The 14,770-nt window shown below is 41.3% G+C and overlaps 1 protein-coding gene across 6 annotated transcripts in view; it reads left to right on the top strand.

Moving 5' to 3' along the window:
• Positions 1-1,973: 1,973 nt before the first annotated feature.
• LOC104591137 (transcription factor GTE6-like) overlaps positions 1,974-14,770 on the top strand; it is a 34,744-nt gene continuing 21,947 nt past the window's right edge. The window contains exons 1-3 of one of the 6 annotated variants that reach the window (XM_088898251.1): positions 1,974-2,409; positions 3,878-4,033; positions 5,295-5,504. In XM_088898251.1, the coding sequence (XP_088754377.1) occupies positions 3,878-4,033; positions 5,295-5,504 (366 nt within the window). In that variant the 5' untranslated portion in view covers positions 1,974-2,409. The other 5 variants (XM_088898253.1, XM_088898254.1, XM_088898250.1 and 2 more) reach the window with 5 other exon arrangements.

Below are 14,770 nucleotides of genomic sequence, written 5' to 3' on the forward strand. Positions count from 1 at the left end.
ATCCCAATGTGTTTTGTTCTAAATTAGTGTATTAATGAATCGTTGTTTTCCTCGTGAGTCAAGATATGTAGTAAAAAACATCGATGATGCACAATTTGGCCGGTCTTAGCTGTCGATGATTTTGCCTCTGAACCGAGTAACGGGGACCTGAAACGGAAGGAGAAGAGAAGCTCCGGGGAGAACCCGGCGTAAGGGCTCCGAAGCTCAAGTTAGAATCCTTCAAAGGCAAGAATAACCAGATAGCGCGAAAGTTAGCATACCTCATTCCTGGGGGGTAGAAGCCTTTTATAACCACCTCGCGCACTTACTTCCAGGCCTCCGTCGGGTCGGGCATGATTACTTCCGAACTCCTGCCGGTTCGGGTGTCATTTCCTCCGGTCGGACGGAACCGCCACTTGTTCCTTTTGTCGGAGCCGTCTCTGTGGCAAGTGACGACGGTTGCGGGTGGCGGTGGCGGGGAAGCCGTTTGAAATGCGGCTATCGGGTGTCGGATCCCAAATCGGTCGGGTGCGTCGCCCTTGGATATGGACGTCCTTGGTGTCGGGTACGTTTGGCTGGCCTGGTGCTCCGGAAGTGAAGTGTTGGAGTGGCGAGCGAGGTGCCTTGAGTTTGGTTTGGAGTGTTCCGAGCTGCCATGGGCCAGCTCGGGTCGGCTTTGTGAGGCTCGGGGCCCGGTATAGTTCGTGCCCCTTGTAGGGAGCTCGAGTTCTCGGTAGGGAGCTCGCTCTTAATAGGGAGCTCGGACTCCTAGTAGGGAGCTTGGGTTCTTACTTAGGGAGCTCGGATTTTAGGGAGCTCGCCCTTAACAGGGAGCTCGGGCTCCTAGTAGGGAGCTCGGACTTGGGGAGTTCGGATTTTAGGGAGCTCGCTCTTAACAGGGAGCTCGGGCTCCTAGTAGGGAGCTCGGACTTGGGGAGCTCGGACTCGGGGAGCTCGCTCTTAATAGGGAGCTCGGGCTCCTAGTAGGGAGCTCGGACTTGGGGAGCTCGGACTCGGGGAGCTCGCTCTTAACGAGGGAGCTCGGGCTCCTAGTAGGGAGCTCGGGTTCTTCGGGAGCTCGGACCTTTGACGGGGGAGCTCGCTCTTAACAGGGAGCTCGGGCTAAGTACGGCGGTCCGGAGTTCGGGCTTGGTAGTGGGCTTGGACTTGCTTCCGATTGCTTTGGGCGCTCTACTGCCCCGAGCCACTAGCCTTTGCCACGTGTCGGGCGATCGCGAGGTCGGGCCAAATTTCCCTTCATCAACATCTATACTAGCTTCAACTACGGGAGATTCTATAAATATGGTTTTGGAAGAAAGATTGGTCATGATGCCTTTGTGAAACAGAATAAAACAACCACAAGCATTGCCAATCCACTTCATAACCGATGAGTTATCAAGAAGTAGCGGATTTACTTACTCCCTGGTTTAAAAAAATCTGTTGGGCTTTCATGGGATGGTTTGAGAGTTCCCTCCATTAAATAAATGATTAGGCATTCAAACCTAGGAAGTTGAAAATCAATACTGCTCTTGTATTGTTTGTAATTAATTAAAACTTACAAGTTTGTTTCTTGTCATGAGAGGTGCATTCAAAATGACAATCTTTTGGAAACTAAGCAGGATTTGCGGAGAATGGTAGATAGATTGCAAGGGAGAATTTTGCAAGGCATCTTGTCTGATTTATTCCCTAAGTTTATGGTTTATGTGGCTTTATTTGAAAATTTAAAGGGTGATGGAGGGTAAAAATGTCTTTTAATGAATTCTGCCAAATATAAAGGCATATTCTTCTAGATGGGAGGTTTAAGTCGAATCTGGATCTCTGTCCACGTTTATCGCAACCACACATGGAGAATATCTCATCCTCTACATAGTATTATGTAGGAGGAGATATTCCCAATTCACGGGTGGTATTGTATTGTGGGTAGAAGTGGGCAGGAGATCCAGAATCGTTTAAGTCCTATAAAAAATTAGAGGGGAGATACAAGTATTTATCACAAACCTCATAAGAGGTTTAAGTCTTTTACCAAAAAAACAAGTAGTCATTCAGTTCAGGCAAGCCAGTAACTGGCTTCCTAATAAATTCTACGCCCCACAACGTTCCACGGCACGTCCCCGTTGTATTGGGAACATCTCCTGACGATGACATCATCATTTATGATACATTATCGAGAGATGTTCCCAGGGCGGAGATGTGCTGTGAGACGTTGTGGGGCGCCTCCTTGTGCGGCGCTTGCTAATTGCTAGGGTGGCTTCGAACCGAATCCCGACTGCACCAGGGTGGCGGGCTACCCCCGCTGAATAAGTCATTCAGTTCATCGATTTCAACCGCAAAAGTCATTCAGTTCATCAATTTCAACCGTCATTTATTAGGGTTGTTTACAGCACTCCTCGTACTTCACGGTGTAACCCTATACGAGACCGCTCATACTAGGCACGTCTCCTTCCATCCTTATTCTTATTGATTTATCCTTCTGCTACTGCTGCCGCTGTTCGGTCCGGAATACAGGAGTTCTACCTCTTTTTGTCTTTCAGGTTTTGATGAATTGTCGTTTTTTCGGACTATTTTTGTGCTAATGCCAGTACTTTATACAAGTGGATGAAGTTATATAAACAAAGCTATTGGATTACTTTTACGATGATTGTATCACGTTAGAGGATTTACTGATGTACTTGTTTCATTTCTACAACTAAGTTAAGTATTGATAGGATCATACTGTTGAATTCGATTTCTCTTCCCCCATAGTTAGATATTCAGAAGGTGTTTCATGCTCTGGTTTGTATAAAATTAGGACTTCATCATGCTTTTCTTAGATTGTTAAGAGATTGTCCAAAATCCAGGAATATGGCATTTTTTTTATTGAATCGACAAAAGAGATATTTCACAATATTTGTCCATTGCCTTGCCAAAGCATCAGCCATAGCCCATACTGTTGACATATCTTGGTATGTACCCGACATTCAGCTCTCCCGCCATTCTACTTACCTCCCTAATTCACTACCTGCCATGAGCTATGCCCATATAGCATGTAAATCCCCTTTCATCATCAGGTTTCTATACTTAATGATGCAGCCCTCACTTCATGTCTGTCCGTATTATTGTTTCTAAACACGCCTCCCACTCCCGAATTGCCTGGGCTTCCAAGGCTGCCTCTATTAAAACCTAACCTGGTTATGTTAGGATAAGGAGGTGCGTAATTTGCAATTGGATGGTACAGATTGGAGGTTGTTCCTGATCAATCCAGCAAAATTATTTCACCAGTTTCAATCTAACCTGGTAATATTGAAAGGTTATTTCTACAGAGAGGTATTCAGAAACAAAAGTGTTTTTTTAACATTTATCGCAAATGAGAACAAAAAAGGGACTCATGTTTATAAATTGCATTGAAGATAGTGATACTGAAAGGCAATGGAAAACTGTTATTTGAATTTACAAAGTTGGCAGAGCAGCAGCTATGCTAGCAGCCTGTTTATTACTTGCTTGAATGCTCTGGCTGTTAAACACATTTTTTAAGTATCATTTCACTTTTTTTTTTCTGTTATTTCTTTGGAGCTTGAGGGCTTATAGTCATGATTTTAATGATTTCTATTAAATGAGTGCCTTCTTTTGCTGTTGCAGAAATGCAAAGTGTGTCTTTGTTGTATTCATTTTTTATTTTGTGCATTCAGGGTTGGTGTGGTTGGGTGTTGTCAATGGGGGAATGGTTGGGGTGACTGCTTATGTTTTCTTCCTTCTGGTTGATTCCTTATTACCTGTTCTTGCATTCTCTCTTTCTCTTTTTTTTCCCTTTCGTAACATTTTATCTTGTGTTTATTATAATCAATGCATTTGATTGGAAATTTAGAAAAAATAAGTAAAATACTTGTTAATGGTACTCTGGTGATTCTTTATTTTTAAACAGATGGAACCTATTGACATACCAATTCTAGATGGACCACCCATTGATGGTAATCTTATGGAGATTGGAAATGTGGGAACTTGCAATGCTGAAGATGATACTGCAGACATAGAGAGGATTACTCACCATATTGATAACATGATTACAAAGGTTGTTGAGGTGAGTTTTGATAGACAATTTCGGAGTCAGGCAATGATTCCCACCCTCCTCTGTTTTTTCTCCCTTTTCTGTTTCTCAATATAGATGCAAAAAGGTACTGTAGGGGAAAATCCCAGTGCTTATGAATGATACTGAGGGTCGACTGTATAACATCTTATGATCTGTCTTATGTTCTTATCTTCCTTCCCTCTCCTCCTTTGATAAAAATGATCAATTTTGAAAGAAAACTTAAAAGATAAAAGAAGTGTTTTTGAGGTTATACAAAACCCACATGTTTATTAGATTCATTAATTAGTGCAAGACAGTACAAAATGGATTTCCGAACAAAGATTTTGACACATCCTTATATTCTGGATGAGTCAGCATCTGATCCAAAAGCAAGGATCAAATATTAGCACACATGCATCTCTCATTCATAGACTTTCTTTCAAATGCACATTTATTCCCTTTTTTCCAAACTCCCCAATACACTATAAATGGGGTGGCAGTATGACACTCTAATATATCTTGGTTTTCCTACCCCCATCAAGAGATGGCCACATGGTAAATATCTTGTGGGGGGATGGAGGATGTATTGCCAGACATGCATCCTCAGAACTCTTGGACATAACACATAAACTAGCCAGACAAAATCCTCTATTTTCTAGTGGTCGAGGACCAAAATGCTGTCTAATGCTTCCAGTCTTCCACCCAAGGATGGTTGTATTACCCAAAACCTTGCTAACCTGAAAATTATCAACCTGATTTCTTGTTAATGCTTCATAAGAGGATAACACTGTAAAGAATCCAGTGGAGAGTTATCTTCTTTCAGATTTGCTGACCTTTTATAAAGATCTCTTGATTTTTTTAACAGTTGAAATAATGGCAGGCAGGCCGGGGATTGATCTGAACTGCTGTAAGCCTGTAACAACTGGTTTATGGTCTTAATGGATCACTTTTTGTTTTTTCAAAATACTGATATGAGACCTAGGCCTCACTAGGATTCACTTCTTGCATCTTAGGGTGCTTTGTCCGTGCCTTTCCTTGAGGTGAGCCTGAAGTATTTCTTCTAAAATAGCTTTGGAAATGTTGGATTATGTGCTTACATTTCTTGAGACTTTCTAGTATTTGTTCTCATTGCTTCAACCAAAGTATGAATTGCATAGTTTAGTTATTGCAGCTGATCTTCGGTGGAATCCTCCATTGCCCTCTTTTGAACTTTTCTCTTCTCCTAGGCACCCTCAGACGGTTATTTTATTTTTTTGTTAATATTAATTTGCAGCTTGAGCAAAAAGTGAATGAAGTGGAACAGTTCTTCTTAACTTCGAGTAAAAGGATCAATTTCAAAGGCAGCTCAGTTGTGAAGGACAAGGACAAGGATAAACATATCATTAACATCAAGAAACAGCAGCAAGATGCAACACAAAGGGAAGCAGCTAGTGCAAAAAGAATGCAAGAGCTTATGCGGCAACTCTCCACTATATTGCGCCAGGCAATTACCAGGCCCTTGTATTTGTTCTCATAGTCAGCATTAACTATATGCATGGGTGATATGTCATGTTTTAAATGCTTACATGTATCATTGCTTCTAGATGGAAAAGTATATATTACTTAGCAAAACAATAAAATGAATTCTGTATATTATGTCAATATTAATCTTGAAATGTGTTCACTGATTCCCCTCTTTCATTCTTTCCGACAATTATTTTTGAACAGTGTTTTATGTGGTGAACGATATATGTTTCTCTTCGGTATGGTACTCAAATGAATTTGTAAAAGAAATTCTTTAAATTATTTGTAATCTTTGCTTTATTTAAAAAGCTATTGAGTTCTCTTTCAGTTTCTAATGTGGGCTTTATATTCCATTACATAATCTTTTTGATAGCATGTTTGGCGTAAGTTGTATATAGATGGTAAAACCAGTGATTTAAAAGGCGCGCCTAGGCGCACAGGCGAGGCACATTTTGGGGTATGCGCTTTGCCCAGGTCCTAGGTGCACCCCTTTCAAAAGGCGCACGCCTGATGCGCCTTGCGCCTCAGCCCAGGCGTGTGCCTTTTAAAATTTTGCACTTTTTGCTCTTTTTTTAGTCTAACGGCTGGGCCGGGGTCTCCGCCCCCAGACCCCCGACCATGCCCCTCGAGGCAAGCCTAAACAAGTCTATGTTAGGGTTTGAAATTCTTATTTCTCACATAAAAAATAATGATTTTATAACTTTCATTGCCTTTTAAGAAAACATTTTATTGCAATGAATGAATGAACAACATTAGCAACAACATGAAAGTTATAAAATCATTATTTTTTATGTGAGAAATAAGAATTTCAGACCCTAACATAGACTTGTTCGGGCTTGCCTCGAGGGGCGTGGTACAAAGGCAACTCATAGAATTAAGAATGCAATATGTTTTACATTAGCTACTTGAAGCAATGCAATTAAGGAGAAAAAGAGATTGTGGGTTTTACATGCTTGAAAATGCTTTATATATTTGCTTTTATTTTTAAATTTTCATTTGAATATGCTTTACATGTTATGTTTATGCATTTTAATTTTAGATAATAGGTTTTTTAAAACATTTATTTTAAAACTTAAGGTTACATTTTTTATTAACATTATGTTTAATTTTTTTTTTGATTTTTTTGACTTTTTTTTTATTTAGCTTTTTTTTTGTAATTTTGCACCTTGCTTAAAAAGGCGTGCGCCTTGCACCTCCGGCGCAAATTGGCCCTTGCGCTTTTAAAACACTGGGTAAAACAACATAGTTCCGGCCAATTATCATGTAGTTGATATGAAACCGTATTGATTGCCAAACGGATGAAACATGTTATTAGTCATTACATATCCTTTGCCAATAGAGAAAACAAAGAAACTTATTAGATGTGATTTAGACCAATAAAAAATAGTAAAATTATTTCAGATTATAGCGAGAAGAGGAAGAGAAGAAGAAAAAGACAACAAGAAGAAAAAGGAAGAATGGAGAAGAAGGGAGAAAGAAGGAGTTCGATAATCTCCTCTTTCTCCTCTCTAATCTTTTATTAATCTTACTAAGATTACTTAAATTACAAATCTGCCCTTAAGTGGGCGTCCACCTCATCAGCATACTTAGAAAACATAAAAAGAATTAAAGGTCCATTAAGAACAAATAACAAGAAAGAACTAATCAATGCGATAATAATGGGCTAGGGCCCATTCGACCCGGTTTCTCTACACTCCCCCTCAAGTTGAGCATAGATATCAATCATGCCCAACTTGCTTATATAGTGAACCAGCTTTCCTTTAGGATGTTTTGTCACAATATAGCATCATTGGATTCTCACAGTCTATACCCAATTCTTCTAAAAGTGATTTAACCACAAAAGTTTTGAAACTCTATGTGCCATTGCCCTATACTTTGCTTCAGCCGAGTATCTAGCCACTATAGGTTGCTTCTTACTCCTCCATGATACAATGTTCCCTACCACCATAGCACAGTAATCTGAAGTGGACCTCCTATCATCAATACATCTAGCCCGATCGGCATCGGTGTATGCTTCCATCTTCATGTGTCCACGCTTAGCAAACAAGATACCTTTCCTTGGAGTCCCTTTTAGATAACACAAAACCCTCTTAGCAGTTGTTAAATGTGTATCTCCGGGAGAATGCATGAGCTAATTACACTAATTGCATAGGAAATATCTAGTTGAGTCATGCAAAGATATAATAACTTCCTAACCGGTCTCTGGAACACTCCCCTATCAGTCAATAGTTTACCATCGATGGTGACAACTTATGATTTAGGTCTATAGGAGTGGAAGCTGGTCGAGCACCCAGGTTGCTAGTCTCTGCAAGAAGATCAAGAACATACTTACTTTGAGAAATGAAGATACCATCATTAGACCTGGCAATTTCAATTTCTAAGAAATATCCGAGTTCACCCAAGTCTTTAATCTCAAACTTAGTGTTAAGAAATCTTTTGAGATGAGTAACTTCCCGAGTATCATTACCAGTAACCACAATTTCATCAACATAGACAATCAAAGGGTCACTAAGGAATCTCTCCTCTTAACAAACGGGGTATGATCGGGCCGAGTCTGTGTGTACCCAAAAGTAACAAGGGCAGTTCGAAATCTATCAAACTAGGCTCTAGGAGATTGATTAAGGCCGTAAAGGGATTCCTTTAGTTTATAGACTTTCCCTTGCATCTCCTTCCCACACACCCCTAGAGGTAAAGAAATATACACATCTTCATGTAGTTCCCTATTCAAGAAAGCATTTTTAACATCGAATTGATGAAGTGGCCAATCAAAAGTAGCGGCTAAAGATAACAAAACTCGAACTGAAGTCATTTTGGCCATTTGGGCAAAAGTCTCTAGGTAATTAACACCATACATCTAAGTGTATACTTTAGCAACCAAACAGGCCTTAAATCTTTCAATAGTACCATCCGAACGGTACTTGATAGTGAACACCCACTTACTGCCAACCAGTTCTTTTCCTTTAGGCAAATCCACAATTTCCCGGGTATTGTTCTTATGCAAGCATCTAATTCAGTCATCATAGCATCCCTCTATTCTGGTTTGGAAAAGGCTTTTGGGACAGATCCGGGAGTCACATGTGTGGAAACGAGAGGCAAGAAAGGAATAATAGGTAAGTGAAAGAAGGCTGTAGGACAGGTGTTTGGAAATGCAATGAGTTGTACATTTCCGTTTGCCTTTGTGAAGAGCAATAGGGGGATCAAGGTCAAGGAAGGTATCCGAAGTGGTAGAAGAGGGCTGACCTGTTACCTCGGTAGTGATGGGAGGTGCAAGAGGCTTATTTAAAGGTGTGGAAACAACTTGCACATCCTTGAGTCTTTGTCTCTAGTACCACCTTTGGACATGGAAGAAAATGTGGGAGAATGAGTAGGAGCGGGGAGGGGGAGCGGGGAACATGAGAAGAAGACCTAATAGAAGACTCGATGAGAGGAGACTCAATAGGGAACGAAAGAGGGATAGATGGTGACATCGCAAACAACTCCTCCGAATGCTCCCCCTCGGGAGTACCAAAGAAAGGAACGGACTCGAGAAAATGTGACATCTCTGGAAACAAAGCGAGTGCCACGAACCGGATCAAAACAACAATACCCCTTTTGTGTGGAGGCATATCCCAAGAAAACACACTTGTGTACTTTAGGCTCAAAGTTGTGTCTCCGATGATTGTGAACATGAACATAACAAGTGCACCCAAACACTCGGAGAGGAAGAGAGAAGAGATCCTCATTTGGAAATAGGAGGCTAAAGGGGGTTTTAAAGTCTAGAACTCGGGAAGGCATCCGGTTTATCAAGTATGTAGCTGTAAGGACAACGCCCCCCAAAACTTAACGGGGAAAATGAGAAGCAAAAATGAGGCTCCTCGCGACCTCAACCACATCCGTTGGTTCTTCCTTTTCGCCACTCCATTTTGTTGTGGAGTGTAGGAAGAACTCTAATGAATAACTCCAAAGGTATCAAAGTAGGAGGAAATGCTCTTCTCAAAATATTCCTTTGCATTATCGGATCATAATATTTTGATCCGAGTATTAAACTGGGTAAGAATAAGTTCATGAAAATTTTGTACAATATTTGGCACTTCATCCCGAGATCTCATAAAGTAAATCCAGGTGTAACGAGAGAAATCATCAATGAAAAGGATGAAATACTTGTAACCCCCCATAGCGGATAAATGATATGGCCCCCACACATTAGAGTGCACAATATGGAAAGGAGAAACTAATCTTTTATTACTCATTGAAAAAGATTGTCTACAATGTTTTGCAAATTCACATGACTCACAATGAAGACTTGATAGGGATATTCCCTTAAACATTTCTGGAAACAAATGACTCAAGGTTGAAAAAAACAAATGACCAAACCTCAAATTACATAACATGACTATATCAAGCGACTACGATGAGATAGGCTCCAAAGCTACTCCACTAGGTGGTCCGGGACTTCGGACGAGAGATATCCGGTAAATATATTCCATTTGCCTCATGGCCACTCCCAACCGTCTTCCGAGTTTTCCGGTCCTAAAAAACACAATGAGTAGGAAAGAAGGTTGCGCTGCAATTCATTGATTTAGTTAAGCTACTAACGGATAAAAGGTTAGTGTTAAGTTTGGGAACATGAAGGACAAAGGACAAGACAAGGGAGTCGGGAGGCTCTAATATTCCTTTTGCTAGAGATGGGAGCAAGAGGCCCATCGGCAAGGGAAATCTTCTATCTACCAGAGAGGAGCTGATATGAAGCATGCATAAAAAAGTATGAAAATTTTCACTTCATGGGAGAGGTGGGATCTCATAATAAGGTTTCAAATTCAATTACTAGAAAGTAGGTTCTGGTAATAATGTAATACTCAATTTAGATGGTGTGACATGATGGTTGAAGTTAGCATCATTTAGAAGTTGAAGTCGAAATCAAGGAATGCTAAAGAAATAAGTTGAGGAAAATGGTAACAACGGCCAACGGCGAATGACGACAAATCTCGGAGATGGAACAGGAAGATGGTACACAAAGAGTCCGGGGATTTCGCAGAGGTCGACAGATGGAGAAGATTCACCAAGGTGGTGTAGAAGAACTACGGATGGAAGAGGTATTCCACCAAAAAGAGATAACGGTGAAGATTAGGGAAGGTAGAAAAGGAATGGTTTATCTTGTAGGGGCAGCGATTGCTTGGTTTCAATGCTTTCTTGATGGAGCAGCGAATGTAAGTTGGCTAGCGGAATGGAAGGGTACCCTAAGATTGCCAAATAAAACATACATGGCAAATAGAAGAAGAAACTCAAAAGGATGGTTCGTAACATTGGAAGAGAGGTTTGAGAAAGGGAGAAAACAGATAATTATTATACCGGAAGGTAAAAAATTAGAAGGGTGGATTGGGATAGCCAATGAACTATATCAAATAGTAACCAAGATCCGGACGATATAGAAGCAAAAACAACGGGAGGTTCAAAAACGAGGCGAAGAAAGATTGAAGGAAAAAGAGGTGGTCTCAAAATTTGTCTCACCCTTGGGAACACCCTTAGATCCTACTTGGGATTTTGGTTTTCGTAGAGGACTTAGGGATGCTGAAATTGAGTCTCTTTCTTTTTTGCTTGGGTGTCTTAATCGGGTTTGTTTGGATCCATCCAAGCCGGATAAGAGGGTTTGGACTCCTAGACCCTTATGGAACCTTCACTTGTGCTTCTTTTTTCAAGTCCATCTCTCAACTTTCTACTCACCAACCCTTTCTGTCAAAAGAAATTTGGTGTAGGCCAGTCCCCCCAAAAATTATGGCTTTTTGTTGGGAAGTTTTCCATGGAAAAGTAAACACTTTAGACAACCTACAAAAGAGAAGACCTTTTCTCTGTATTTCTCCTAATTGGTGTATCCTCTGTAGAGCTCACGGTGAGGATTGTTACCATCTATTAGTATCTTGTCCCTTTTCTGCAGACCTTTGGGCTTGGCTACTTTCGTTGTTTGGGGGTAGTTGGAGTCTACCGGCAGAAGTTCACATGCTCTTCAACCATTCTACCTTTTATTGGCCTACAAAAATAGGGAGAATTATGTGGAGATGTGCTCGTGCTGCCTTGACTTGGACTCTTTGGGAAGAAAGGAATCTCAGAATTTTTCAAGATAAGGAACAACCAAGATGTGAAAGACTGTGTGTTAAACAAGGCAATACATTGGCTGAAGACCTTGGAAATCTTTCGTCAATTCTCCTTTAATGACATTTGGAGAAATTGGTTAGCGGTAGCAAGGTGCTCATCTTTAAAGGCCAAATCAATTACAAGCTGGTCTCCTCCACCCGAAGGCTCAATTAAGTTGAACTTTGATGGAAGCAGCATGGGTAATCTAGGATTATCCGGAATGGGGGGTGCTTTGAGAAATGAGAAGGGAGAGATTTTGTTGCTCTACTCGGGTCCTTTGGGAATTGGGAATTCCATCGAGGGCAGAACTTTTAGGCTGCTGTACAAGGGGTCCAATTTGCAAACCAGGGTGGGGGTACAACAACTAATAATCGAGGGGGATTCCAAAGTGGTGGTGGGTTGGTTGAAAAATTCTGAAGAGGCTATGTGGCAATACAAGAATGAAATGAAGAAATTTAGTTGGTTGACAAGGAATATGTTGGTCACTTGTACGGGGGGTGGGGAGATCAGCAAATACCTTGTCAAATGTGTTAGCTAAGCAAGGGGTAAATAGGGAAGAATTATTTTGGGCTCGGTTGTGATTCTTGTTTTTCTTTCCTAGTTTACTTGTAAGTTTCAAGGAGGGGCTGCAGCTCGCGCCTCTCACTTGGGATGATGTATGAACTCACTCTAATTTGCTTCTGAATCAATAAACTTACTATTATTCATAAAAAAGAAAATTGAAGGAAAACAAGGTGGTCTCGAAGGAGTAGATGAAGGAGAGAAGGAGATTAGAAAAGGCTGGGGACGAGAGGAAGAGTTAAATGAAGCGAATATTGTTTCGGTGGCTCTATCAACTATGGTACCCAAAATACGGGTAGAAGGGAAAAGTGAAGATTGGAAGAAAAAAGTAGTGCTCAATGCAAAAAACGGGGTGAAAGGCTGGAAGTCGGTGCTTGGAAGAAGTGTCAAACAAGCTGGGACTGAAGCGGATGATCATTCTCATGCCATTTGAAGAGAATAAGGCGGTGCTGGATGTGGGCTTTGAGGAGGTAGAATTTAACACCATTGAAACTTGGGAGGGCACTATAATGATCGAAAGATGGTGTCCTTCTTGTAACTCGAAGAGTTTTAATGACAGAAGCTTCCGGCTGAAACCGATAGGACTACCTTTTAACCTCCGGCGTAAATCTCTCTTGGAAAAAATAGTAACGACCTTTGGAGGGGTGTTGATATCCTGCAAAAAGCTGAACTTCAAGGTAGTCAAGCTAAGAATAGTAGGAACCAAGCCTGAAGACATCCCTCGTTCCTTCGATCTGCGGCTACGGGGTTTGTGGAGCGAGTCCGGGTTGCATCGGAATTGGAAGCGACGCTATGGAGGGGAAGCTCAATGGTTGAAGACGAAGATGATGTGGTTGGGTGGGTGACATGTGGAAGTAAAAGAGAGGAGGCAACTATCCAAATAAGCGGACAATTGGAGAAGAGAGACATGGAAAAAGACAAAGCATCAAGTCCGTGGGTAGATCAATGTCCAGAAAAAGAGAATAATTCAAGTTGTGGGGCAAAAAAAGCGGGATGTAACTTTAATAAGAAAAGACAATTTTTCAAAAGTAAATGAACCGCTGAAGCAAACCGGAAGAAGAGCTGACCACGAGGTTTGTAAGGAGATGGGTGAGCCGGCACGAGGCAAGTTTTAATAGTCATGTGAGCCGGTCGACCAAAGAGACAATAGACAATAGACTTGGTCTATCTTCTTCTCCAGCCCATTCGAACTCAACCAGAAAGTAGAATGGGGGCAGCCTTATATGGAGAATGCGACAGATACAAGAGAATGAGCGCCCCAACCCGAGATTCTCAAGAAAAAGGCGGGGAGCAATTCTACGAGAGTGACTCCGAAGAGAGTAGTTCAGAAGAAGAGTTCAATTCCTCTAACTCCGACGAAAACTGCTGCGATGAGAGCGATCAAGACCAGAACAGAGCTACCGATCGGGGTATTGAAGATATCAACCTAGAAGCTTTCTTCAACCTCCAAGCTGGACTGTTATTATTCTCCAGTCCAATCATGTATCAAACCTACTTCGATTCAAGTTCGATCGGGTAAAATGGACGATCTGCATTCAAGGGAGAAGAACCTTGACCAGATTCAACTACGAGACTCAAAGGAAATTAGCAATAATGAAAGATTTGAACCAAGAAACAAACATAATAGTACCAAACAAGAATTAAGCACCAAAACCAGGTCAATTCCAATTGATTCAAATGGATTACTCCCTAACAAAAGCACTTGTCAAGTTGGATTCTAGGGCTATGGTCAGAAATCATCCATCGAATCCATCCCTCTTAGCCACCCCGGAGGCACAAGGTTTGTCGGGTAACGATGTGAATTTGCTTTGGGTTACTAATGGTGCTAGTGGTGCCTTCACGGATTCTTCAGTTGCAAACCATGACCTAAGAGAAACCCATTATATTGAAAGTGCCAATAATGAAGAGATGTGAAAAGGTGAGGAAAGGGAAATAGTGGTAAGTACAAAGGATTCAACATTGGAGAAAGGGGGAAGTGAAGGTGGAGAGAAGGAAGTGGAAGCAGATGTGAAAAGCCCAAAAGAAGGCCAATCATATGAGGAGATCCCGTTAATCAAATGGGCGAGAAAGAATGGGGTTGAAATTGAACCAGGCTTTGTCAAATTGAACTTTGATGGCAGCAGTTTCGGAAACCCGGGAAGATCCGGAATCGGGAGGGGTTATAAGAAATGAAAGAGGAAATGTGTTGGGGCTGTATTCAGGTCCCATTGGAATTGGAAATTCCATTACAACTGAACTGAAGGCAATGGTATATGGGATACAAAAAGCTAAGGAAATGGGGGCAGAAAGGTTGGTTGTGGAAGGGATTCAAAAGTTATCATCGGTTGGCTAAAACAACATGACAGTACACCTTGGATATTCAGAAATGACATCAAGAAGATTAAAAGTCTATCCAAGGACATGCAACTTTCAATTCAATGGACCCATAGAGTAGCAAATGGACCTGTAGACCGGTTAGCCAAACAAGGGGTGAACAGGGATCAATGTTTCTGGGCTCAAGCTGTAAAAGTGAAAAGTTGATCATTGAAGCCAAATCTTTCCTATTCGAGTAGGGAAGGACAAAGGCATGTGTGTGGT

Source organism: Nelumbo nucifera, chromosome 2 (assembly GCF_055504915.1).
Source record: "Nelumbo nucifera cultivar China Antique chromosome 2, China Antique-T2T, whole genome shotgun sequence".
NCBI classification, from domain to species: domain Eukaryota; kingdom Viridiplantae; phylum Streptophyta; class Magnoliopsida; order Proteales; family Nelumbonaceae; genus Nelumbo; species Nelumbo nucifera.